Below are 25382 nucleotides of genomic sequence, written 5' to 3'. Positions count from 1 at the left end.
ATGTTGATGTTTTTCAGAAGTGACATTCAATATTAAAAAACCCACACCTTGCTGAGTCAGACCGATGGTCCTCTAGGCAAATACTATGTCTCTAAGTTCTGTTGTTTGAAAAGTAGGAATTTAGGTTTTAGGATTGCTATTATTATTGAGAAGATAGGGAAAAAAGAAAAATGAGAGGGAACAGTGGTGATGTAGAGCTTGTAGGAAAGCAGTAAACTGCTAAATACGATACAGATTCAGATGAATACTGTAAATGTAGTGAAATGCCATCCTTCAAGTAATGACGGATACTTCTTTAGTTGCAGAGGGAAGCCTTCACGGTTCATCTGCGCTTCCTTTCAGTCCTATTGCACTTTCACATCTACCTACCATGTTATTACCATTTGCTGCCGTTACGGTAATACAAAGAAGAATTATTGTGCTGGACTTCTTGCGCATGTTGTAAGGGAAATGGCCAAACAACTTATTCTCTTTATGCATGAAAAGTCGCAGATAACATGACCAAATGGCAATTGCTCCTGATAAGCAGAAGCATCGCTGCATTGCTTTCCTAGGCCTGACTGAACGGGTGGTCTGTAGGGCTCATTGCAGAGGTGTGAGAGGGAAGGGTTTGGGGGAGGTCAGTTGTCATGGGTTTTCAGTGTTTCCAAGAGGTTCCTGCCAAGCACGGAAGCTCAGTAATGTATAAGTAAATTAACTGAGCATCTGCTGTGCTTTTGCCTGTGCCTTCATCTGACTTCCCCGGGGATGGGGGTGGTGGTGACCAGAAGGAAGTATTTCCTTTCCCTCGTCGCTACGTGAAGTATAAAAGCTGCTGTGACGATGAGTAAGGGTGAGAAGGTACAGTACCTTAATCTGCTTGGAAATTTTGTCTGAGAAAAAAACAGCTGTTTGCGTGGGATTTGCAGGAAGCCGGCAGCCGGGCAGGAGAGGCGATGGCGAGCAGGCGCCTGGTAGCCCAGGAGGCTTGTGCAGGGCTCCAGCGCAGGCAGTGCCGTGGGTCCGGGGAGTGAAAGAGCTGGTGCTGAGGACTGGATGTCCGTCCTAGAGAGGTTTCAGTTGTTACTTCGGAGCCTTAAATGCTGCTGTAGAACTCCATTACACACATTTCAGGGATGAGGGGGAGTGTGTGTTTGTAGTTCGTTTCGGACCAGCTCTAGTCTGGTCTCACAGACTGGATGCTCCTCTCCTTCTGAAAGGCATTAGGTCCGTTCCTGGAGCAGAGCCTGAACTTGATTTCACACGCGAGAAATCCCATCGGCGTGCTCGGAGGCTGTTTTTTGCTGCAAACAAAAGCACAGAAGCGGGGACGAGCAGGTTTCCCTTCAAAGCATGCTTGTGTCCTCAACTCAGCAATGTACCAGCATGGGGACACTCTGGTGGTTGCTGAAAGACCAGAAGGGTTGATACAGATTTTGATACAAGCCAAACTTAATGAATTTCCAGAAATCAATTCTCAGAGACCCCTTACCCCCACAATTCCCTAACCAACTGTATGGAAGCAATGACCAGGGGCAGGTCTGGATTAATCCCTTCTTATTTCTATTGTTTTCCATAGTAAAAAGACCTTTGAGTTCTCTTTGGGGAGCAAGCAGACCAGGCAGATCTTCAAAGCTCTGGCCAATTCACAGCACCGTTACACAAACTTGAAAATTCCTTGACATAATTTTATATATTAGTTCAGAATTTCAGAGGGATTCTATGTTACTTCTGTACACAAAATTCCTTAGTGTTCTTGATAGCCTGTGTAGTGTTTTTGTGCATCTCTGGCTTACGCTATGGCATGACTGAGTTCATGAAAGTGAACTGATCATACAGCTTGCAAGTGTCTGGGATGAAATGATTTTGGGTATTTACTAGGATCGATTCTGAAATGTTTGCTGAAAGTTTTATATGAAATAGTGGCAGTGAGAGGCATTCAGAAGCGTTTAAAAAAAAATCAGCTAACTTATTTTTGTTTGCCGGTATTACGGATAGTGTATTTCGAAATGCTTAAGGTATTTGAAAAGGAAATAGTTCTATTTTCAGAATGCTTTGTGTCTTGCAATGTTATGATTTCCTATTACTTCAGCTGATGACCAGGACATAAATTAAATGGCTGGCTGGGTAAAAAGGACAAAGTCTGGAACAGCAAAACAAGAAACAGATTAATTATTGGAGGTCTGTTGCTTAAGACCTCCAACAACCTTCTGACTTTGACACTTGAAGGATTCTTAGGACAGATTCATTTGTATTAGCTTGGTTTATGACAGTGAATTTTAATTTTAACATCATGTTATATCAGATACATGGAGTATTTGAACTGGCACATGTAGGTTAAACATCCTTCTGTCAGAAAAAAAAAGAAATTATTGTAAGCAGCATTATGTCATCAGAGAATTCAAGTTTGTACTACTCCAGGTCAGAATTCAGTGGATTAGGATTTTTGTAGTTTATGTTTAAGCCATTGACAGGGTTTCAGACTTGAGTTTCAAAAGTCACTGTTGTCTCTCAGCTGGCCCTGCAGGGCAGCTTCGAAGTTGACCCTTTACCTTTAGGGTTGTGTGTTCTAAATGGATAATCTTTAAAAAAATACATTCACTTTCAAGTTGGTACAAGCTGCTTTTCTTGCGAAGTTTCATTAGTTGGGAAGGGGGAGCTGATCTATTTCTTTGTTTTCAAAAGTATTATAATTCACAGAAAATGGTAGGAAAGTATATTTTTAAAAAATTATTATTATACCTCCCCCCTTTCTTCTTTTCTGCTGGAGTGGTTTTAGTCAAAATTCATCTTATACACTTCCAGATGGTCTTCTAGCTGTATCTGGCATCAGCCAGTGCAAGTCTGGCCTACTACTTATAACAAAGTGAGTCTGAAAGTAAAACTGCCAGCCACAGGACTACTTAGTAATTGTACCTTAGAATCTGTAACACACTTAAGAAAAATATTTGTGCATTATTTTGCCTTTTGGGAAGCTCTTATGCAGTTCATGGGTTTGCTGGTGAGTTGTTCTCATCTTCTGAAGAAGCTGGTATCACCTCCCATTGCAGTAAGGTTTTGAGTCCTCCGTGATCAGCTTTGAAGTCCATTCCTGACTGTCTGAATCCAAACTGGAAAAAGTAGCTTCCTTCCATGCGGCCACTCTCTGCATTGAAGTGTTGATCTGGAGACAGAGGTTCTGATGAGAAAATGAGCATGAGGGGGGTGACAGTGATGTCGTCAGATGGTCAGTTATGTATTAAAAATAACAGGTGCAGTCCTCAATGTCAGTTAAGGATAAAAATGTGATGGATGCGAACAAATATGCTAAGGTGATTCAACTGTTTCTGCATGAAAAGTCATTATTATTTATTTATAAAGTATCATGAAGATGTGCTGGATTTCATAAATAATCTGAGAAGTAGGAGGGGAGGCAAATCTGCTAAAATTATCAAGGATTTTAAAGTGCTGGTTCAGTTCAGCAGCTCTTACTGAAGAGCAAAATCATGTATTTTTAAAAATATATTTATATATAATAGTTGCTGGATTGCTGGATTGGACCGACATGGTTCTGAGATTGCTGCAGTCATTTTGTCCATGAACAAGTGGATTGGTACAAGGTATTCAGTGGACTTTGAAGGTAATGTAGGAATATCAAGTCCTCAAACACATGTTAATTATAGTAATAATATTTTGAAAGTCTGGAGACAAGAAAAGATGATTCCCCAGAAGGAAGCCAACAGTTCCAATGAATTAACCCTCAAAGAAAAATTTCATGCCTAAGTATAAAGAAATAAGAAACCTCTTGGATGCTGATATATCAACATTATCTTGAGTTTTATTATGATATAGTTGTAGGAACATGGACTTTGACTGTCTATGTTAGGAGAGAAGAAAATTAAATGAAGGATGTAATTTAAAATACTTTAGTGGCAGGACTTTTTCTTAACACGCATGAATCATTATCATATGTCCTATATTATTTTTGGTACTTTTATTAAATTCTTATGCATTGAACCCAGAAAAAGTAAAAGTTTTTTTGGATTTCTTAGGAGAGAAGAGGTAGGGCCAAAATCCGGTAATGTACTGGAAATAAATGTTATCTTTGGCAGGCATAAGGATTGTCAGGATTTGGTCCACAGTTGGTATTTTTAAATTGTTCACATTTTGCACTTGTATCTACTGCTAATGAAAAATCACTATTTGCCTGTTAGGCACTCTTGGATTAAAAAACCCCAATTTTTACTTTAACTTTTTTCACATACAAATTTTGGAATATAACAATGTTTTGCTTTTTAAAAACAATAACAGGTCTCCATTTAAATAATTTTACTGAATCAATTAACTAGAAAAGACAAAGCTTCCAGTTTTTCTTTTCTATGCTGTGATAATATTTTGGAGTTCTGACCAAAGAACTTCATCTGATAAATTTTTACACTTGGACTGTATAAAGTTCGCTTCATACCTCTTTTTGACACAAATGAAACTGGAAAAACTCCATTCTCTCAACTTTGCAGAGTGATTAGAGACATAAGCCCCAGTAAGTGAAGAGTGAATAACATGGATGCATCAGCATAAAGAGCAAACAAATACACTGACAGGATACAATGGGCACTAAACTTGAGGGAGCTTTTAATGAAAATGGAGAGGAGGTGAAGTTAAGAAAGTAAAATTTAAGTATGGCACAAATTTTGCTTATGAAAACAGCTTTATTTCAGAAAAGGTTTACCCCTGCAGGATAAAAAAAAAGAAAGTTAAATAGTCTGAGACAGAATTCTTTGATTGAAATAGAAATACCTAAATGAAGTAGTAAATTTAGTTGATAGGAAAGACAAATTTAAAATCGGTTAAGCCAACTAATACTTACATAAACTATATCTAAATGCAGGGATCAAAACTGTCAAAGCGGGTAATGTAATGCTTTGAAAGGAAATTTGGAAAAGAAAATGTACAATGAGAAAATCTCTTTACGCTGGGGTAGATGGAAAGGCCTGCAGGCATACATTAAGTGATGTTGCGGAGTAATAAGCTTAGTGAGGACAGACTGGGGGTTTTTGTCGTTCCTTTGAAGTGTGCAGTACCTCATGCCATCAGAAACTGTGTTGTCGATATACGATAAAATATATCAGTCAGCAAGATAATTCCTATATTTGTGTGTTGCTTACTACCAAAAGCAATGTGAAATGTATTTTAAATGCTACGAAAATGCAAGAAAACCCTCATGAATGCTGATAAAAGTCATTAGCTTATGCTGCTGTTTTTGTTTTGATAACTTGCTATGTGTTGACATATTAAACAAAGTTCATACCCTTTTTTTACTTAGTGGTGCATTCCAGCTGCCGTTTTAATGTAACGTGTGCTTAGTACAATATATACAGGGTAATATTTATTTTGATTTTTTGGCAGGTTCAGGTCGGCTGCACATTTTGTTATTTTACTTTTTCCTTCCCTCCACTTCCCTTAAGTCAGGAACCATAGCTTCCTGTAATGTGGTTTTCAGATATTCTCTAAGGAAATTGAATTTCTAGATGCAAAAGCTGCCCATCTCAAGTTCAAGAGCTCTTCTTTCTTCATGAAAACATATTTATGAAACTATATAGCTTAGGAAAATTTTAATCAGCCTTATGAAAGTTCTTTCTCTTTAAACATAGTAGGAAAGCTGAAGGAATTTAAAGATAAAGGCACATTGTTGAAGTTTAGAAAATTGTCTTGAAGGTTCATAATAACACTGTGGGACTTAGGAATTTAAATTCCCTTTATTATAGAATCAAAACCACCCCTAAGCATATAAAATACTTTGCCTAGTTTACAGATTTAACATTCCAAAGCAGTATGGCCAGGAGCTCCACTTTTATTTTGAGCTTATGGAACTATTAGGAGCTCGATAGACTTCTCCGGGGAACAGAGTGAATGTTGTGAAGTACTGAGTCCAGTTGGAGAGCAAACTTTAGTGTATTTTTTTTTTTTACGTTATGCTGCGTGTTAGAAAGGAAGAGGTTGGAATTTTCACTTCTTTAAGTGATATTCATTTGGGAATGAATGAGGCTAGTGGTGGTGGTTTGTAGTTGTTTTTTGCTGTTCATTCTTTCTGAAACTATGCAGCTACAAAATTATGCAATATGAACTGTGCAGCTAGAAATTGTACTTGTCTTATGAATGTTACATGCCTTGGGCTAATACAGCTTATAAAATCTTGTTGCAAGCTTAAAGGAATATAAATGAAATAGTATCACATGTATTGTGCAAGCTTATTGATACAGACGATGTCATTTAAGTCATATTCAAGCTTCTAAATAAGAAATCTGTTAATCTTACTCTTGCATGCCTCTTAAAGCCCACAATAATTTTGTATATAATTTTAAAAAATTATGTAATAAATTGCTACCCAAAATGTGTAACTGCTGACTAGTCAGTGGTTAGCTGATGATTTACAGATGGGAGTGAGATGATCCAGATTGTAGGCCAAGGAGCTTTTTATAGTTCTGGTATATCATTTGGATAAAATTATAACCATGGATGCCTTAGAAGGAGAGTGATCAAGTAGTTAAAATGGGTTACCTCTTGTTAGGTTACTAAATCTGTTCTTTACTTGAGTACAGTGAATACAGTGAAACTTGCTGGGAAATTAATTGAAGCATCTCTCTCTCTAGCATTTCTGAAGAGAATACTGAAAACTAAAAAGTGTGAGAAAGTGACAAAAAATGAATTCACTTTTATGGTCTCATTTGATTCAGTTAAGTATTTGCCTCAGTAACTGCTGTCCTGGGTCTTCCCCCCCTACCCTCTTCTTGCTGTTGCCTGTAGACCAGGACCTCTCTTCCACATTTTACTGTAGATGGAGAGAGACTTCTCAGGTGCGGAGCCAAAGGAGGCAAGAGCTTATTCTGATGATGGTTGCTAAGGCACATACATCGATACTCTGTGTTGGTAAAATGGGTGCTCTCTGAGAATACTCTAGCTCTGTCTGAAGAGTTTATTTTGGTGAGCAATTGCCTAGAAATGTGAAAAGAGATTTAAAAACTGACCTTCTAGGTTTCAGTGAGATTTGCATAGCTAGTTGGTGGTACTCAAAATGGGTAAGAGTAGCAGACTCAAGTATTAAATCAGTATAATTCAACGTGATTGAAAGTGGCAGGCTCAGGTACGAAGTCATTCTTGTAGTTTTTAAACCTCTTTTAAAATTATTCTTTTCAGTCTGTAAAGGTACAAAAGCAGAAATAATACCCAAGATAAAAGAGGTATCTTGAACAAAATGGGAAATAGCGAAGTCCAATGTACAGATCATCCCTACAATTGTTTCTTTATAGTCACATGCAATGATATGTTATAACTTGTATTGCTTGCTATTTAATAATGTCACTAGCTTTATATATATGTAATACAGAGATAATTGAAGAAAAAGGAACTCTCTCCAAGTCTGACATTTTGAAAAGCACTAGTCTGTTATAGACAGAATCAGCATCTGTGGTGAAATCCATAAAATCCTGAAGATATGTGTATTGCTCGGTCAGGTAGTGTTAACTGCGTTCTGAACGGTTTTTCTATTTTGTTGACATTCTTCAAATGAGATTAGTATTTGACTCTTTTATTCAGTTCAACTCTAAGGTATTTCAGGAAGTTGTTGTGTAATAATTTTGCTATTTTATTATTATCCCCCCCTTCTTGGTAGTTGAACTCAAACAGATGCTATAGCTGTGAAGGTATCTGATTTCAGGAGCCACAACTTTAGAAATAGTCTTTAAAAGGTTTACAAGAGTAACCATCTCATTTTGGACTGCAAATGCTATTTCATCTACATTTAAGATAAATTTGTGGTCACACAGACCATGGTAATGGTGATTTATCACAGCTGTGAAAGGTCGACGCAAGCTCAAAACCTTATCCAACAGCAAATGTTTTCATGAGACTTATGGCCAAGGTAGGTGTAGAGGGAGTTTTTGTTTTTAATATCACAGATGATTTAGTTGATCAGAGTGAGAGCAGAGTGGCAATTTATAATTGACAGACTGAGTTAACAGTCCTTCTGTCAGACGGTATTAGGTGTGGATGAAAGGTCAATGAATGCCACCACAGTTTTTCATTGCTTTTGGTAGCCAAGTATCTACGTAAAAGTCAGTGTTAGAATTTCACCAAGTGACAAGTGATTTAACCCTTCCTGGGCCGATTCCAAATGCAGCCACTGCAGTGAGCTATGGCACATGTTAAATGAAAGTACTCATCATTAGCTGGGTTCAGTTGTCGACTTAATCTACAAGAATGGCTGTAAATTGCCCAGTCTCCTGCCCTTCAAATATGTGTAGAGATTATCTGTAAAGAAATTTTGACATTCAAAATCTTGCTTTCAAACCCAAGTTCTTAAAGCATTCTGTAAAGATGCCATGGAGTCCAGCAGTCTTTTTTATTTATCTCCTGCACTGAAGAGGGAGCTGAGAATACAGCAGACATCTTACCCCTTGATGGAGTTCTGCAGATGCATTCTCATGCAGGATTTGTTTGCTCCTGCCTTTAAATTTATGATGAACTGTGTAGATCAGCAGTCAGATTTTCTTGTACTGGTTTTTAGGGCTTTTGGTACACAGCATCTGCTAAGTGGAAGAGATTTCAGGCTTTATGGCTTGAATTTGCAACGTCAATACTCTGTGGTGTATTCCCATCCTTTTAATCTTGTCTGCTCAAATTGTGTCAATCTATCCCTGAATTTCTTTCAAATCATACCAGTTACAATTAATTAATGCCCCTTTAAAGCTCGATTGACTATTCCTTAGGTTTTGGCAACACAGAGAAGATACTGATTTTCCAGAGAGGGCTGCAAAACACGTGTTCTCTGGCATTAACAGAGATACGTTCTGGCATGATACCTTGTGTATAACAGTTTTTAAGTCACTGCTGCGAAGTGACCATTACCCCCTCTAGGATTGCAGATGCTTGCTGAAATGATGCTACCAGTTTATGTTGCGGCATATTATTCTCTGAGGTATATCACCTGAGCAAATGCCTAAGCATATCTCTTACAAAGGTAGGTGGTTAATTTTTGTGTTGAATGGTGATATACGGACAAAATGAACTTCGTCTTTGCTTTGAGTTTTCCTGTCTCTGCTCAGAAGAGCCCCTTCCTGTCCATGGCTGGGTTGGTGGGCGTCCCTGGGAGGAACCACTGTTTTCACCACCCTTGTGCTCAGAGAGGTTTCTTAGCTGAGCTTGATGTTTCAGCTGTTTCACGCTTAACAAGAAAAGCACGAAGAAAGCTTTCCCAGAGAGATGAGCTAGAGTTCTACTGAAATGTAACTGGTTTAAAGAAATCTGTAAAATGAGTGTCGTTTTTTGTACATAGCGATTTAATAAGAAGCTCAGACTTAGGGGTGAAAATAGCTTCGCCTAAACAAGTGCAGCTGGAATTGTCTTAAGCCTTCCAAAGTTGACTCATGCACCTCAGCTAATGCTTGCTCATGATTTTTGCTCTCGTGGTTAATTCTCAGCTGTGCCATTGTCATTCAGCCCAATGCTCAGGTTGAAATCAATGGAGTGGGAAGGAGAGTCACTTGCTCCAAGTTGTAGCCTGAAATACTGGAAATTTGATTTTGTTGCCAACTCAGCCACAATTCCAAAACCGCACAAATAATTCTCTCTGGTACGTTGATTCGCTGTCTGTGAAATAATAATACTACTTACATAAATGGGTGTAATTTTAATGGTAAAGAACACGCAGGTGTACTTGATAGAACAAAGCACAGTACACCTTCCAGCGGCAGGGTCCTGATGACGATTGTTTAATTTTTTGCTGCTTCTACACCATTCTGGATTTTGTCTTTGATCATAAGATCTATGTGAAAGTTTAAATATCTTTGTTTTCATTATTCCTTTGCTTGTGATTTAACTGTTCTTGATACCTGTGTTATTTTGCACTGGAAGTGAAGGGAGCTTGAAATCCTGTGTTTTTTCATGTCCTGTGTTCTTACCACAACATCCAGATAGATTATTGCAAAATACAAATAATCTTAGTTCCATTCTGCTAAAACCAGTGAGAGAAGGCTTTGCAATGAAAAATAACCTTTGACATTCAGCATCATTCATAAGACAGTTTGCCATTTTAAATATCTGAAAATGTGTTCCCTTAAAGAAGGCTAAGAAAATTCTGTTGACCAAGGAAAATCCTTTCCAGAGTGAGGAATGGTATGTTCATATATCCTTTAGTATGCACATTGGAATCGAAAGGACAAAAGCTTTTTGCTTTTCTACAACTCCCTTTTAGTCCTGGCTATGTTAAGCCAATTTTGTTTAGCAATTTAATGTTAAAAAAAAAAAATCCACTACACACAGCATGATGATGGTGTTCAGGTGCACATATATCACAATATATAGCTGTTATGTCATTCGTTACTGTAGATGTAAGAAACACCAAAAGCAATTTAAAACTTCAGTTATCTTCACTCTGCTGAATCTCAAAATAATGTCTGAATATCTACATGATAGTGTCTGAAAGGTAAAACATTCCCTCTCTAGGAGTGATTGGTCTGATAAAGGAACGTTTTTGAGTTGGGCATCTCCAGCATGTGTAACTCCGAAATGAAGTAAATACAAATGGAGTCTTTGTAGGCAGTTTCAGCTGTAAAAATAGCATCTAGGAAACCTGTTTTCTATTTGTTTAGTATAAGAATTTAAAGTCATGGCTGAATTGAGCATTGGATTATTCAGCAGTAGTTGTATAGTTTTTACTTAAAAAGTGCTTTAGAATTAAAAATCTGAATATTTTGCTGTGAGAAGAGCCCTCTGGGAGCCATGGGCACTCAGAAAGAAGCTGCTTGATGAGATCCTCAAGTCCTTACTCTCCTTCTGACTTTTGCTACCTGGAGAAAGCTCTGGGTGAGGGTGAACGTCCCATTGATGTGGGGTCAGTCATCAGCAGCTCCCTGACAGTTTTCCAATCCTGTATTCATGGGGGTTGTGCCAAGTTCTGCCGCCGCTCTCTCCCGCTCTGGAAGCCCTGGGTGCCTTCCCTTTGCAAAAGCCTTGGCAATCCTGAAGGTTTTCTGTGGGCTCCAGAGGAAACGAACGGAGTGTGCGGCAGAGGTAGCTGCCTGTGCCCTCCTGGGGCAGGGAAGTATGCAGCTCCCCGCTCCTTCAGGGAGATCATTATTTTGGGATTCCAAGGTCTGTAACGGTAAGTGCTTAATAATGTTAGAGTTTGAAGCAGGGGGATTGAAGCACTGCTGTCAAATTCATGTACTCAGAAGCCACGAGTCAGTTTTTTGGGGGGAAAAAAGATGACCTTTTTTTCTAAGGATTCCTCTACTGTACCTACAGAGTACACTTGGGTCAACTTTTTTTTTTTTTTGTATCCATGATAACTGGAAACTTCTTGTTTTAAAGAAGTTGACAACCAGAAGCCTGAGAGATAGAGATTTGAAGAAGGGCCAGATCCCTCAAAAACTGATTAATCTCCAGAGTTGTAGTCTTGAAACAAGATGTATTTTATGTGTATAGAAATGTTTTTGAAAATGAATGGAAAAGAAAATCAGAGCATGACACAGGTTATAATATTGGTGTAGGCAGACAACTGATACGGATGCATTAAGCTTTGTTTCGGGTGTATCAGTCTTTCGGCAGTGTGCGATTATCTTGCCATGAAGTGCTTTAAGGGAATATTCCATTATTCTACATAAATATTCAAATTGGTTAGACCAGAATCATATATAATTAAGACATTGAGTTATTCGTATTAATTTTTTCCCTAGTCTATACTGAACATAACTGGTTTTGCTCAGGAGCAATTAGATCATGATTGCTTGACTCCTGTGAAGGACTTGGAATGAGAATGTTTTTACTCTATATCAGGGATGTTTTTGACTAAGATTACAGTGAGTAGCCATTTTCGAAGTATATATTGGGTTTTGTGCTACAATTTTGGAAGAGTTTATTTTTGGAAATGAAACTCCTGCTTTTACCTGATCTTTAATACACATTGTTCAGAAAGCTTTGTAGATGAAGTCTTTTGATACCTTTTAACTGTTCTGTGGTACATATTGAAGCTAATTTGTGGCATCAATTCTCTTGATCTCTTTAAGTACTTTTCTTATATTCTATAAGAACTTGAAGTCTGGAGGGTAAGTAAACAAATTTTAGAGAAAGAGGCTAATAGCAAGAAATACTGAAATTAGCTGAATTCAATACAGGAAACACAACAGAAATGGATGTTTAAATGAAGTTTGAAGGAAAATAATATTTACTCTTTCTCTTTAGTCATTGTAATGCCATAGTGTGAGGGGAAAACTGATTGAAACAGCATTGAGATATTCAGGTTTAATGTTGCAAATGCTATTTGATAATTCGGAGAGGATATGTTACAGACTTTTCTTTCTAACCCTTTTTTTTTTTTTTAAATCATCTGACTGCCTTTAAGAAATATTACAAGTTTTCAGTCTAAATCAAATAACAGGACTGAGTATCTGTACTAACAACTTGCTCCCTTAAGTAATATATGTTAGCCGTCTCTTATGCTAACATAATATGCGCAAAATGATGCTCTGAAAAATGTCACTTGTGCAGGTGATCCGTAAAGAAATAACCCATATGTGTGTTGCATGTAGTACAGTTATAAATGAGAAAATGGCATTTTAATGGAAAAGAAATGGATGGGTACCCATGCTTATTTTGGCTGTTACTAGAACCGTCTGTTGTGCTCTGTACTTTCTTATACCTTCTTGTCTTTGATGGATGATGCAGTTTCCATAGTGGTATATCCACCTGTCCATTACTCCAGCGGTGGCTTGCCCAAAGATTGGATGTGTGAACTGTTTACTTCAGGAATTATTTAAGGACCTGCTCCTTTTTTGACACCCTGTTTAACTTCAAACAGGTCATCTTGCTTTCCTAAAGAACAAAAGTTCTGTTTCACTTCTGGACCAGTTGAATAAAGCAGATTAACTGTATGTGAACCAGACGAGACAACCTGTACTTTAGTTTCCTTTAGCTGTTTTTCTTCATTAGTACTCATAGCTATACTCTCTCCCCCACCCCTGCTTTTTTATTCCGTGCCTTTTATTTCTTCTGTTCTTCCTGTGGACATTCTGTTTTTAAAAAAATAGGTGAGAGCAACTGGTCTCGCTTGAGCAAGCTCCTTTCGTGTCCTTTCAGGCATTCCTGAAAGGTGCTGTCACTCTCATTATTTATTCAAGGACCTGAAGACACTTCTGAAAAATGAATAAATTGTTCTGTCATCATTATTTTAGGAAAACTTTGAAAACCACTAAAAGTAATGAATTGGGAAACCATTAGCAATAAATAAGCTTCATTTAACATAGGTGTGATATCTTCAGGACATGATTCCTTACAAAGGCTTTGGAATTCCTTGTGGATGTTGCTGTCTGAGTTTATTATTGTAAAATCAATGCAGTCAGCTACACTTACTGTACACGTAAATGTTTCTGCCATTTGGCAGAAATGCACGTTGCGAGGTAAAGCTGAATATTCTTAAGTATCAAACAAAAGGTGGATGAGTGGACTCAACATTGACTAATGTGAAAGACAGACAGACAAAACAAGGTAGGAAAAAGTTAGTTGTGTGATGCAAGTTGGATCAAATATTAGGTTTCTTTGTATTATTTATACCAGTTTTTTGAACACTTGTGCTGAAAGCTTTATTTCAAAGATTGCAAATATAACTCAAACGGAAAGAACATCAAATATTGAACAACACAGCCTTGGGAAGATAAGTTTAAGTACCTGAGCTGATAAATAGCATTTGAGGCTAAGATTAAAAAAAGACAAATCACAAGTGAAACCATCATTGACCATTTTATCTTGGAAGCTGAGAATTAGGTGCGCTGGGAGATGATTGCACCTCTGTTATGTTCATTACACAGGAGGAGAACTGCCTTCCCAGACTACTTACAGGAATCTTATCTTTTAGCCCATTTTCTTAAGGTAACCGTGTTGCTCTTCACCTGTGTAAAACCCCTCTGCAGAGGTAAGACACAAGAACATTGCTTAGGCTCAAAATTAGTGCTTTTAACTTAGTAAAGCGAGTCTTCTACCTGTAATAATTCATTTTTAATTCTGTGTACTGATTTGTCACACCTTGTGACAAATATATTAATATTTTCAAATTGGAAATAAATATATTTATTTATTTGACACATATATTTGTGTCACAATATATTAATATTTTCAAATTGGAAATAAAAAACTGGCTGAAAGCTTAATTTCTTCTAGAAGGTGACATGAAACGTTTGTTCCTTTCAATATATATTCAGTAATAATATATTAAAATGGAGAATTTTCAAAGAAAACTCTTTAATAATATTAATTAGTGCAGGGAACAGTGGAAATTTTATACAGGTTTTTTGCAATGAATGTTACGCTCTAATAGTTTTCCATTTTGACTTGGGTAGGCAATATAGAACTGGGATTTGTATGACAGATGTTGCTGTCACGGTCTCATTTGTGACATATGGATCCTGAAAAAATTAGTTAAAAGGAAGGCACTGTCACAGAAATAAAACACATCCAACCTGTAGGCTACACATTGGTGATTTTGCTGTGTAACCCCTAGTTAAAACATTCTTAGTCCAGTCAGGGACCCATGCTGGGAAACCAGAAGGAGATTCGGGTAAAGCTCAAGGTCTGCGTCTTCATGTTTAGGGTTCCTCCGTCTGATCCTTGTTGTGACAGTCCTGGCTTTTGCCATAACCGTCTGGTCTCTGCAGTAGGTATGTGAGCAGAGTACCTCTGTGCTGTCTGGATTTAACTTCTGAATTCAAGTTTTTGGGGGGATTGTTTAACCTCTTGTAGTCCACTTTATAAATAGTGCTTAAGGCCAAAATAACCCACAATGGCTAATGTCTCCATTACAGCGCAGTGTCACCATTTCACCGCTCCGAGCTATGCTCTGGTCTAACTGGACCTACTTTGGGCAGGAGGTGGGACTGGGTCACCTCTGGAGGTCCCTTCCAATCCAGGTGATTCAGAGATTGGAAATTAGCTATGTCCCTGTGTTTTCTACCTTAACCGGACGCTATCCTGAATCTCAGTTTTTGAAACCGTTTTCAAGCCATGCAGCAGCACCGAAAGAACTGTAAACTGGTATGATGGCCTGAGTGCATTACGTGGGTGTTGCTTGCTCTCTGAATTAAATGTGAACAATCACCATCTATTTCAAATTTTGGGATCTCATTCTGCCAGAGCGTGTATCAGTAGTAGTCTGCAGTACGTTAGAAAAACTTCTCCGTCACTCCCTGTTGGCAGTTAAATCTCTCTTCTTTTCAGTCTTTGAAACCAAGCAGAGGACTAAGAGGAGCGTTCTGACATGCAGTCCTATTGGCTGAGGCAAATAGAACAAGCAATTTAGATTTAATAACCTACCTCTTTAAAACATCTCCTTAAGAGAAAAGAGTTTCTCTTCAAATTCAGCAAGGAATTATTTTATGTTTTCAGACCAGACATTTTTTCAGGCTTTCAGTTTTCAGATATATTACCCAAAGGATCCAGAATGAGTTTTGTATTTTATTGAATTATCAGATGATATACATCATAATTAAAAAAACCAAAAACAACTACGGCAGATATCTCTTTTTTTGCAAAACACAATTACAATCCCAGCAGAACCTATGAATTAAGATATAACCATTATAAAACCAAACAATTTGGAGGGAAATCAAAATAAATTACTACAGTGAAAAATTTCCACTATTTTTCTGGATTTATATTCAGCAGTTGTTACAGCTTATCTGTTGCAGTAACTGAGACACACGAGTATTTTGAAGACAATTCTGAGCATGTTTTTCAGAAATAATATGGAAACTTTAAAATGCTGTTTTAGAAATACATACAAAATTAGCAAAACTGGGAAAAGCAGAACAGGTGTTCCAGGTGGAAAAGACGACCAGAGGGCTGAATAAGAGTAATGCTGAAAAGATCTTATGAAGGAAAAAAAAGTTCATATAAAAAGTGTAATAAACAATGAGTGGTGACCCAGGAATTGTTAATCCTTTTCCAGAATGACTTAGTAGAAAACAAGCTGTAGCAGAATCCAAATTAGGAAAGGTAAATTATTTCTTTAAAAATTTTGACGAAATAAAATATTAAAATTTACTTAATCTTATTAAAATTCTTGAACTTAAACAAGGATTCAGAATTTTTTTTGTAGAAAAAAGCCACCTGAATATATTGTAGGTAATGTAAACAACAGGTTTTGCCCACCTGCAAGAGCTGCAAGGCAGACTGAGATGCTGATGATTATTTGGCTGAACAGTAGAGTGTAAGCCCAGGAGAAAGGAAGGGCATGTTGTTCTGTTGACCTTCCCATGAATCATGATGGCAAAGTCCTTGCAGTAACTATTTTGAAATGGGGAACCTAAATGAACTCCTTAGTTCCACTGAAATGAGTGTAAAAGTTCCCATCCTTCAGGATAAAGATGCTTCTCAGCTGTTGTCTGTCTAATAGGTGCTGAGCACATGGAAATGTGAAAATCTGCATATTGTTCTTGTGCATTGTTCACTCAGCTGCTCTGCTCCTCCTGGTGTTGTTTGCACCGTAGCTATCGGTGAATTGTATAAAAGTTTGAATGAGAAACAAATACAAGAATGTCATTTCCCCATAATGTCAACTGAGTTGAATGACAAGCAAGTAAAAAGCTAATTCTTCTATAAACTATCACTTAATGAAAGCCATTTGCATATTACACCAGCTAACTCGCTGAAGAAGAAATTTTTTTTTTATATTCTGGATCAGTCTCATTTTTCCCCACTAAAAATGCCTATTTAATATATTTTCATTGAATGGAGGCTGTGCAGTGAGTTAAAGGCAAAACCAGGAACAAGGCGGCATGCAGACCCATGCTGTCATGAATTGCCTACATATGCTTTTAGAAATGGTGTTTTATTGAAAAAGTAAGGATTTCTGTCTCATTATAGAGAGAGCTTTGAACAATTCCTCCCTTTCCTCAAAGAAATGTTGACAATAGAAACTTTGATCTTCAAAAACTAATAACCATGATAAATTTAATTAATGTAAATAATCCTGCTAGACGCAGTAGGACCCATCGCTGAAAGTTAAACAGACATAACTATCTCTCGACTAAAGATCGTGCACATGGTGGGTATAGTGGCATAGTCCAAAAGTTCACTTAGATAAAATTATCTCTTTTTCAGAAGATCTAATGAAAATGCTGTCTTATCAAAAGATCATGTGGTAGGTTTTTTTTAGATTACATTATCTGCACTGAAGTTCAAAACTTCTAAAAGCAAGATTTATCTAGACAGCTTAATGATGTTATAAATACATGTTACATGTTGTAGTAAAATAGTAATGATTCATTACATTTTTATATCCCCAGCACTTCAATATTCTATGATTTCAGGAAATAGCACTGCATAATTTTATTCTACATACTGTTTATATTGTCAAACCTTTTTCTACAATCATTCACTAATGACATAAGTTTTCCAGGTGTGGCTTCATTGAATACAATTGATCAAACTTTTGAGTGTAGAATCCTGTATGATACTTTGTGAATCCTGTATGATACTTTGTGTCTTCACTGATCTATAGATATAAACTTTACGTCTTAAAATTCTTATGGAAAAAAATGTTTTACTTAAGAGGTTCATCTAGTTCAGAAATTTGCTGGTGCTTGACAAAAGTCATAAAATACACGACAACATTTCTTTTCTGAAGTCCTTATGGTCCTGTTAGTAATGCTTTGATTCCTGCTGCTGCTTCTCCTGATCAGTTAATGAAGTTAATCACCCTGTAGTGGAGGGGGCTTATTTCAAAAGCTGGAAACTCTTTAAGTCCCCCACTGTTAAGAAATCGTGCTAAGATTTCAACCTAAGAGTGACCTTGCTGCTTCCTTTTGTTAATACATTAATACTGCTGAACCAGTATTCGGGAGAGGATGAGTTGTGTGTCTGCTATTGATGATGATGTTTTGTTTTACTGTTTGAATGATGATGTTGCTTACACAAAAATGGTCTTGAATATTGTTTTAGTTAATTAAATTGGTTGGTGTGATGATTTATGCAAGTACTCTCTGGCTTTGTTGTTTTGAACGTGACCTAGCAGTCTCTTATGTCACCCAAGAGGTCTATTGATGAAAAGCCACCGGTATGAACCGAAGCACCAAAAATAAGAGTTTTGCCTTATATTTTGGATTACTGAAAATGAGGCTATTGAACAGTGATTTTCCACAAACGCAGTATTGTGTTTCCATTACATGAGTGGTCAGCTACAGTTTCTCCTATGTTCCATTAAATGTTTGTCAGACTATTAACATTTCTTCGCACTTTTGGAAGGACTTTCATTTACATAAGTAGTTACCTACAAGGACATTTCTCAGTGCTTATAGTTTCATTGCTTCTTTTGCTATCATCAAATAGTGTCAAGATCGGGAAATGGCTGTTCTGCTGGTACTGTTCCAATTAGAATGATAATTAATACATTCTTATTGCTTCTTTGGCTATAGGTCTTTGGGGGTTTTTGTCCCAAGTTACATACTATCTACAATGGAAGGCCATTTTTGAGTATTTTCCTGTTTTCGCTAATGCTTGGGACTGGTTATGCTGCAAGTGAATGCGTTTAACAAAAGCTGGTATATACTGAAGATAATGATAAAACCAGCTGGAATTATAGGTGCTAAGTGACTAGGTTTTAATTTCTAGAGGATTTTTGTATGATTCTTTTTAAGAATGTTGAAAACACACTTCTTTTAGTTTTCATAAACAATACACTAGGCCACAATCCCCTTAGGGAAGAGAGGTGTCGCTTGAGACCATTATATGCATATTTAATATTCTGATAACTCATCTTTATGCTTTTTTAAGTTTTGATGTTCCCAAAGGTGGAAAGAGTAGCAGGCACTACGAATTACTGTACACAAGTAGTGATATATAATGAATTGATAAATATGTCTCATATTTTTACAAGTTTTTCCTCCTTTCTGTTTGGTTATCAAACTATGTAGGTGTCTGCAACACCCCATTCATCTAGTGAGATGTCAGTACTGTTTTCAGTCATTTTTCTCTCTTCACTTGTTCAATGAGTTTTGTTATTGTCTTGTGACTTTGCTCCCACTTTCTCTGTATAGTTCTGATGTTGTCTGTTGAAGCCCTAGGTAGTAGCTCAGCTGTGGTCTTCAGTTTGGAGGGGGGGAAAAGTGCAAATGCTACCTGTATTTTATGATAGCTCCATATGTCTCTCCATATGTGGCACAAAATATAGACATTCTTTTTTCCTTTCTATTCCTGCCATTTCTGTGGTGCAAGCTCCTTCTTAATTTGTGTTTATGGTGCAACTGTCCATGAATTATGGATGTTGTGGGAATAAACAATATTCTGCTTTACCAAGAAGGATTTTAAAACCTTAAAAATAGTTTTTCATTTTACACTGTAGCGTTTCAATATAAATGATTGTAGTATTTTCCTGATACCAAAAAGAAATTAAATACATTTTTCCCACTGCTGTGTCCAAGTGTGTCATACGATATCTGCTCACAGTCCTTTTGTATCTAACCCCATGCCATGTGTAAAGAGAACAAACAGCTTAAACTGCAACATGTCAACTGTTAACCATGCTTCCATGTAAAATGACTAACTACTATTAGTACTTAAATTTTTATTTTAAAATAAAAGATATACCCCCGTACTTGAACTTAAATTAGTGTGTAAGAGAAACTGCAGAACTTGAAACACAATTTTTTAACACAACCCCAACACAGAGGTCCCAGATATACAATCTTAATGGACTGAGCTTTGTATCTTTTGTCAAATTATGTTGGATATCCATCTAACACACCTTTTTACTGGAGGAGTGGAAAAACAAACAGGATTTGAGAGGAAGTGCACAGCAGGGTGGGTATGGTTGGTCTTCTGGTTGGTGTCTCTTCTAGTACTTCAGCATAACTTCAGCTGGTCTCAGTGAGTGGGCCTTAAAGAAAGGGTTTCAGAGGGCTCAGTTTTCTAGACATTGGTTATTCATCTTGTCTATCAGCTAGGCAAAGGACTGGGAGAATTCTGGTCTGAACCAGTTCCTGGGCTGCCCAGCAGAAAATCAGGTGGAAGTTGGCATTTTACTGTTTTTTTTCATGAAGTTTGGGTGGGGGTTTTTTGCATGTGGTTTTTGTATATTTTCCCCTGTGAATATTATCAGACGAAATATGTATTTTCAGTAATGGGTCACACTTCCTTCTATGTTCACTATGCATTTGGCAATAGCAGTCTTCATCTAAATGTCTTGTCTTCCTTGGGTTTGACTATCTGAGATGTGCTTTCTCTGTGGGTGCACTGTTGCGTGAGCTCACAGTCTTTAGGCTTTACTGGGTGGGATGGAGTACTGTCTCACTGAAGCTGCCTCGGCTGTGGAATTTGTTTCCTCTGTAATGTCAAGTGAACCCAAGTCCTTTGACTTTGAAGGCATGGTGAAAGGATTCTTTCTGCTTGAGAGGTTGTAGAAAGTTGAAGTGTGTTTTCATCATGATTGAGAGCTTTTTATTTGATACTTCTTTAATACTACAGTATTATGTTTATTTTTCAATTTAATATTTTTTTTTAATTACTACAGTTTTTAATGCTTATACTGGGCATGTTCTATACTTGAATGAGACTGCATTGCACAGGACTACATCTTTTTGCACTTTTAATGGATTTGCAAAAACAAAAATCGTAGCATCAATTTAAGCAAACTTTGATTTGTGGCTTGTTTAATTCAGATGGAAGAACCAGAAATAAAATCAGAAAGGTGGCTTGCAGCCCATTAGAACAATTAATTCTTTTATGTATGCCTATACTGCTAAAGAAAGAGGTCCAGGAGAGAGTGGAAGCAATGGCTCGTTGACTATCCATGCTTCTCAGTTGTTAGTATGCTTCTTGGCATGATTTTGGTCCTTGTGTACATGTGAGGTTGGTTGGTTTGTTTACAGTACAGGATGAATGAAATAGCATGCAGCCTGTGTTGCAGCCCACCACAGAAACACATTTCCGTCATGAAACTACACGTATGGATTACATGCTTTAGGGTGTCACTGTAGGTCAAGACAGGGTGTTTGAAGGATATCCTCTCAGAGAGTGCGGTAATAGTGCTGGAGGGCTTCACAGGGCTGGGAAAGGACAAACCTGGTGTAGAGTTAATGTCTTCTGAATGTGCTCCCTGAGGTAAACTGTCCCTCAAAGTGTTTTGGGAGAAGGAGCAGCAGAGACATAAGATTTGAAAGGGCCAATGAAGTGAGCAAACAGTTCATAATGTGTCTGATCAGCAGGGTGGTGCTCTCTCCTCAGAATAAAATACTGAAAATGTGAGATCCTTAGCACATGGCTAGAAACTGATAATTATTTAAACCAGCTGCCTCATTGCAATGTATAGCAATATTTATCACACTGATTCACTAGCACATCAGAAGAAAAAAAAAAAGACAAGTGAAAATGCTGTGAATAAATAAAATGTGAGAAATACTTAATCATAGTGGGTGCATGGTGGTGATTTGTTTTAAAAATCCAAACTATATTTAATCTTTTATTAAAATAAGTGACTCAGTTTCTGTTACATCTGAAAGTTATAATTATGTTATAAGCTTTCAAAAATCAACTATGTGCATAGCACCTTTTCCCATGTATTTATGCATCAAACCTTTGCATCTGTAAGTTCAAGAAAAGGCTGCTCATGTCTCTGTTTTCCTGCAAAACTTTTGCAGGTCTCTAATTACAAACATCCCCCTGTAAGCAGGTGACTGTATTAAAGGGAAAAGAGATACCTAGCTATTTCAGCCCTACTTCATACCTTTCATGTCCAGTCTGTTACTTTTCTGAAGAAATAATATACAAAATTATTCTGTGTAATTTCAGCATTAAGTGTAAGAGCCACAATTTGACCAGGCATTGATTACTTGAAAAGATTTTACATCATTGGTAGTTAAGCCTCATTTCTGAGTTAGCATATTGAACATTGTAACCAAAACCTTTGTCCCTTCTGGCCTCATTCCCACAGCAAATTTCCTCAGAAGGGAAGAATGTTAGGAGTTGCATCAAATGTTTAAGAAATGATTCATTACTCTACGAAAAATAACGTGATCTAAGTTTGCCAGTGAAGTTGCTCATTGTATTCACAGAATTGATCTTCAGTGCAAACCAAATCCTTCTTGATAACAGCTCATTGCAAGTTCTTGGACATCATTAAAGATAATTAAAAACAGGTGGATTCTTCCCAGGTTGCATACCAACCAGCTGAATGAAATGTAGATAACTTGTATTAATTGTTAGAGAAGATTTTTTTTTTTTTTCCCCATGGACCTTATTGGAATGCTAGGATTCTCTAAAGCTGTGATTCTGAACAGAAGAAGAATTGTGTTTTAACTATAATACCCATATTACTTTGTTTATAAAACCTGGATTTTGGTTGGCACTGTAGAGAAGAGAAGGCCCTGAAGGAAACTTAATTTTTGAAACTTGATCTCTGTGTGAAAGTGTCTGTGAAAGTCTGGTATAAAGATTTGAAAGGTTTCATTTAGAAACTCAAATTTACATAGTTAAGTTTTACGATTTTTATTTTTTTTTATTTTTGTGATGTCCGTTATATTTTTCAAGACTCAGTTTATCTTTCAGAAAAAATGAAAGCAAATGGCTAAATGAAATAGCAGTATTGCAGAACATGAGCTGTGTTTTCTGAGTGTGTTCCATTTATGAACTATAAGTGCTGCTTAATCTTGTGATTTATTAGTAGTTAGATAGTTCTCTTTAATTTCTAGGAGTTTGTTTTATGTGGATTAATGATACTGATTTCAGTCTATGTGCTTAGGTCCATACAGAAGGAGACCCAGAGGAATGGAGTAGGAGACCCGTGTGCTGCATTTTCATGGAGTTGCCAGCAAAGTTCAGAGTGCTTTCTTTTTCTGGGCAGAATGAATAGAAGGCTGGAAAAACAAATTGGCACCATAAAATTTTGCAAAGACAGAACTACGAGTATCTAAGCCAGTTGAGAGTTCTGAAGTGCATGTATCTCTGCAAATCAGGCTATGCAGAACAGCCCAACTATAATATTTGTATCTAATGTCATTGTAATAGACCTCAAAGCTGGTCTCTCTGTGACACAGCATATAACTAATTGACCAAATATGAAGTGGAATTTATGATGGTAGTCTTTCCAAGTCCAGCCAATTTTAATTTTGGGACTTCATTTTTTTTTTGACTGACACAAGTTCTGTGCAGCCTCAGAAGAGAAGATGAATAAAAGGACAGAATAAAATAATGGAACATTTCATGTCTTTACATTTCCTAGTTTAGATATTCAGAATTTTAAAACAATTCCCCAATTTAGTCACTGTATGGGCACCTAAAAGGTTCAGAAAATCTGTCAAATAAGACAAATTGAAACAGTTTGTGGCCTTTCTTCATGTCATGGCTGAACTGTATTGCTAAGATGCTAGTGAAGAGTAGGTAGATTAGAGAAATAGTTAATGTCATACTTAATTTTTAATCTGAGAAGTAGAAGGAAGATCTGAGATGTAGAGTTTCTTAGCTGATTGCAATAGACTGCGTATATTGGGGCGTATTTAATTTTTGTCATAAATATAGGCTTCTGCATGCTTTCAGATGCCTGGGTGTAACTGTTCATGATCGATCTGAAATTTCCGCTGCGGGTTATACTGACTGCTTCTGGGTGAGGAGTAATGTTGCTGCACAAGTGTATTCAGTAACAACATAGTGTAATAACATACAAAATATATTTACACATTTATTGATGAATTTTAGAAATAACTTGCAAAATTCTCCAAATCTTACTAACATTACAGTATTTTAACTTTCCTACATCAGTAAGTATTTTCTGTTTCACAATGGGTCAGTGTTATGTGCTGTCTTTTGCACCTAAATTGAGTTTTTATGTAATAGGTGTATGCTGGGGCAAAGCACTTACCGTTCATATACAATGGGAAATGCTAAGAGCAAGACAATTTAAGGTAGTCTTGTGTAACAGATTGTTTTAAAACTTTACAAATGTAAAAAGTCAATTCCCAAAGTCTCAAGTTTCCTAGTTAAGAGCATAAAATTTCTTTTGAAATTTTTTATTTCTATCTTTATTGCAGTCTCTTATTTTGACATGGAATTTTGTGCACTAGAGAAGTATAATTTAGTGTAAATGTTACATTAAAAGACTCACTTCTCAAGCAGTTGGAATTATATTTTTCCGAGACAAACGTTTCTTCTGTGCATTGCATAAGCATTAGAACTGTTTTAAAAAAATAATTCCTTGAGCTTCTAAAACAAATTGCATTTCTTTTGTATATTGTAAGGTTTTAAAGTGGTAACATCTTCAAAAAGAGTGCATGTTCATATTGTATTGCTTCTGGAATAGCTGGGAAAATACAGTGATGAAAAATCACTAAACTAGAAAGAGCCGCTTGTGGCATCAACAGTAGTTTAACATGAAGAGGAAGAATAGACAACTTTTCAATAGCTTGCACGTAGGACCAGTTTGCATCTGCACTTGGTGGTGGTGCTTGATGGGCCAGGCATAGCTTAATTACTGAATTTCTACTACGCAGAGGTTGTAACAGGAAAACAGTTTTGGACTAGCCTGTTTTTGTGGTAAAGGGCTAGGTTTTTGTTTGTCTCTCCTGTAGAAAATTAAATACTTTCTCTGTATCTATCAGCCGTTGATGGCGTCTTTCTTTGTACATCCCCGCTATCGCGGCCGCTGCAAAGTGACTGTATTGTCCTCTAATCTACTGGAACAGTCTTTAACACGTCCCCTGCTCCATCAGCCTTTTTGCTGACTGGGAAGCCCAACAAGTACCTTTGCCAGTGGAAATTTAGAATCTGCTAGTGAAGCGTGGGCATTTATCAGGGTTACAATTTTCAAGTTGAAGCCAAAATTCATTTGTTTATGTATTTCTTGAATGTGCTTTTATTTAATAAAGAAGAAACTATGCACTTCAGGAAACGGTAATCTTTATTTACTGCTATGATGGGAAAATGCAAATGAAGCAGAGAATTTGGTGATTAGTATTTTACAGAGCAGTCATTTACTATAATTACATGTTTTTAATCAGTGGAATTATCGTGTTCTATTAACAAGATTCTTTCCTGACTTCTTGTAGGATTCTGAGTAACAACAAGATCTTATGGTTGAAGAATGGCTCTTTCTTCGGACTGAGATCCCTGGAGAGACTGTGAGTAACTGATCAGCCTTGTTCCACCTTCAGTTAAAAAGCCTTTGTATTTTAAATATAAAACCAAACATCAGAAAATGAAGTTGGGATGTTCTGAACTGTATTGCACAATAGAGTTTCTAGGCAGTCATCAAGTTAAGAAACAGCATAAAAATGAGTGAATGGGGATGGACGTGGAAAATACAGGAAAGCACTGCCATCAATTTGGAACTAAAATAAACATCCAGTCAAAGACTTGTACTACACTATGTACACTATCACAGTGAAGACTGGTAT

At 36.9% G+C, this 25382-nt stretch overlaps 1 protein-coding gene across 1 annotated transcript in view; it reads left to right on the top strand.

Moving 5' to 3' along the window:
* LOC309406992 (adhesion G protein-coupled receptor A3-like) overlaps nucleotides 1-25382 on the top strand; it is a gene marked incomplete at its 3' end in the record, with an annotated part of 279833 nt that overhangs the window by 18589 nt on the left and 235862 nt on the right. Inside the window, exon 2 of the mRNA XM_082002382.1 lies at nucleotides 25035-25106. Coding sequence (XP_081858508.1) covers nucleotides 25035-25106 — 72 coding nt within the window. The remainder of the gene's footprint in view (nucleotides 1-25034; nucleotides 25107-25382) is intronic.

Source organism: Phaethon aethereus (assembly GCF_964289735.1).
Source record: "Phaethon aethereus genome assembly, chromosome: 7".
Taxonomy (NCBI): Eukaryota; Metazoa; Chordata; class Aves; order Phaethontiformes; family Phaethontidae; genus Phaethon; species Phaethon aethereus.
Note: the sequence above shows the minus strand (reverse complement) of the source record. Positions and strands in the feature narration are given on the sequence as shown.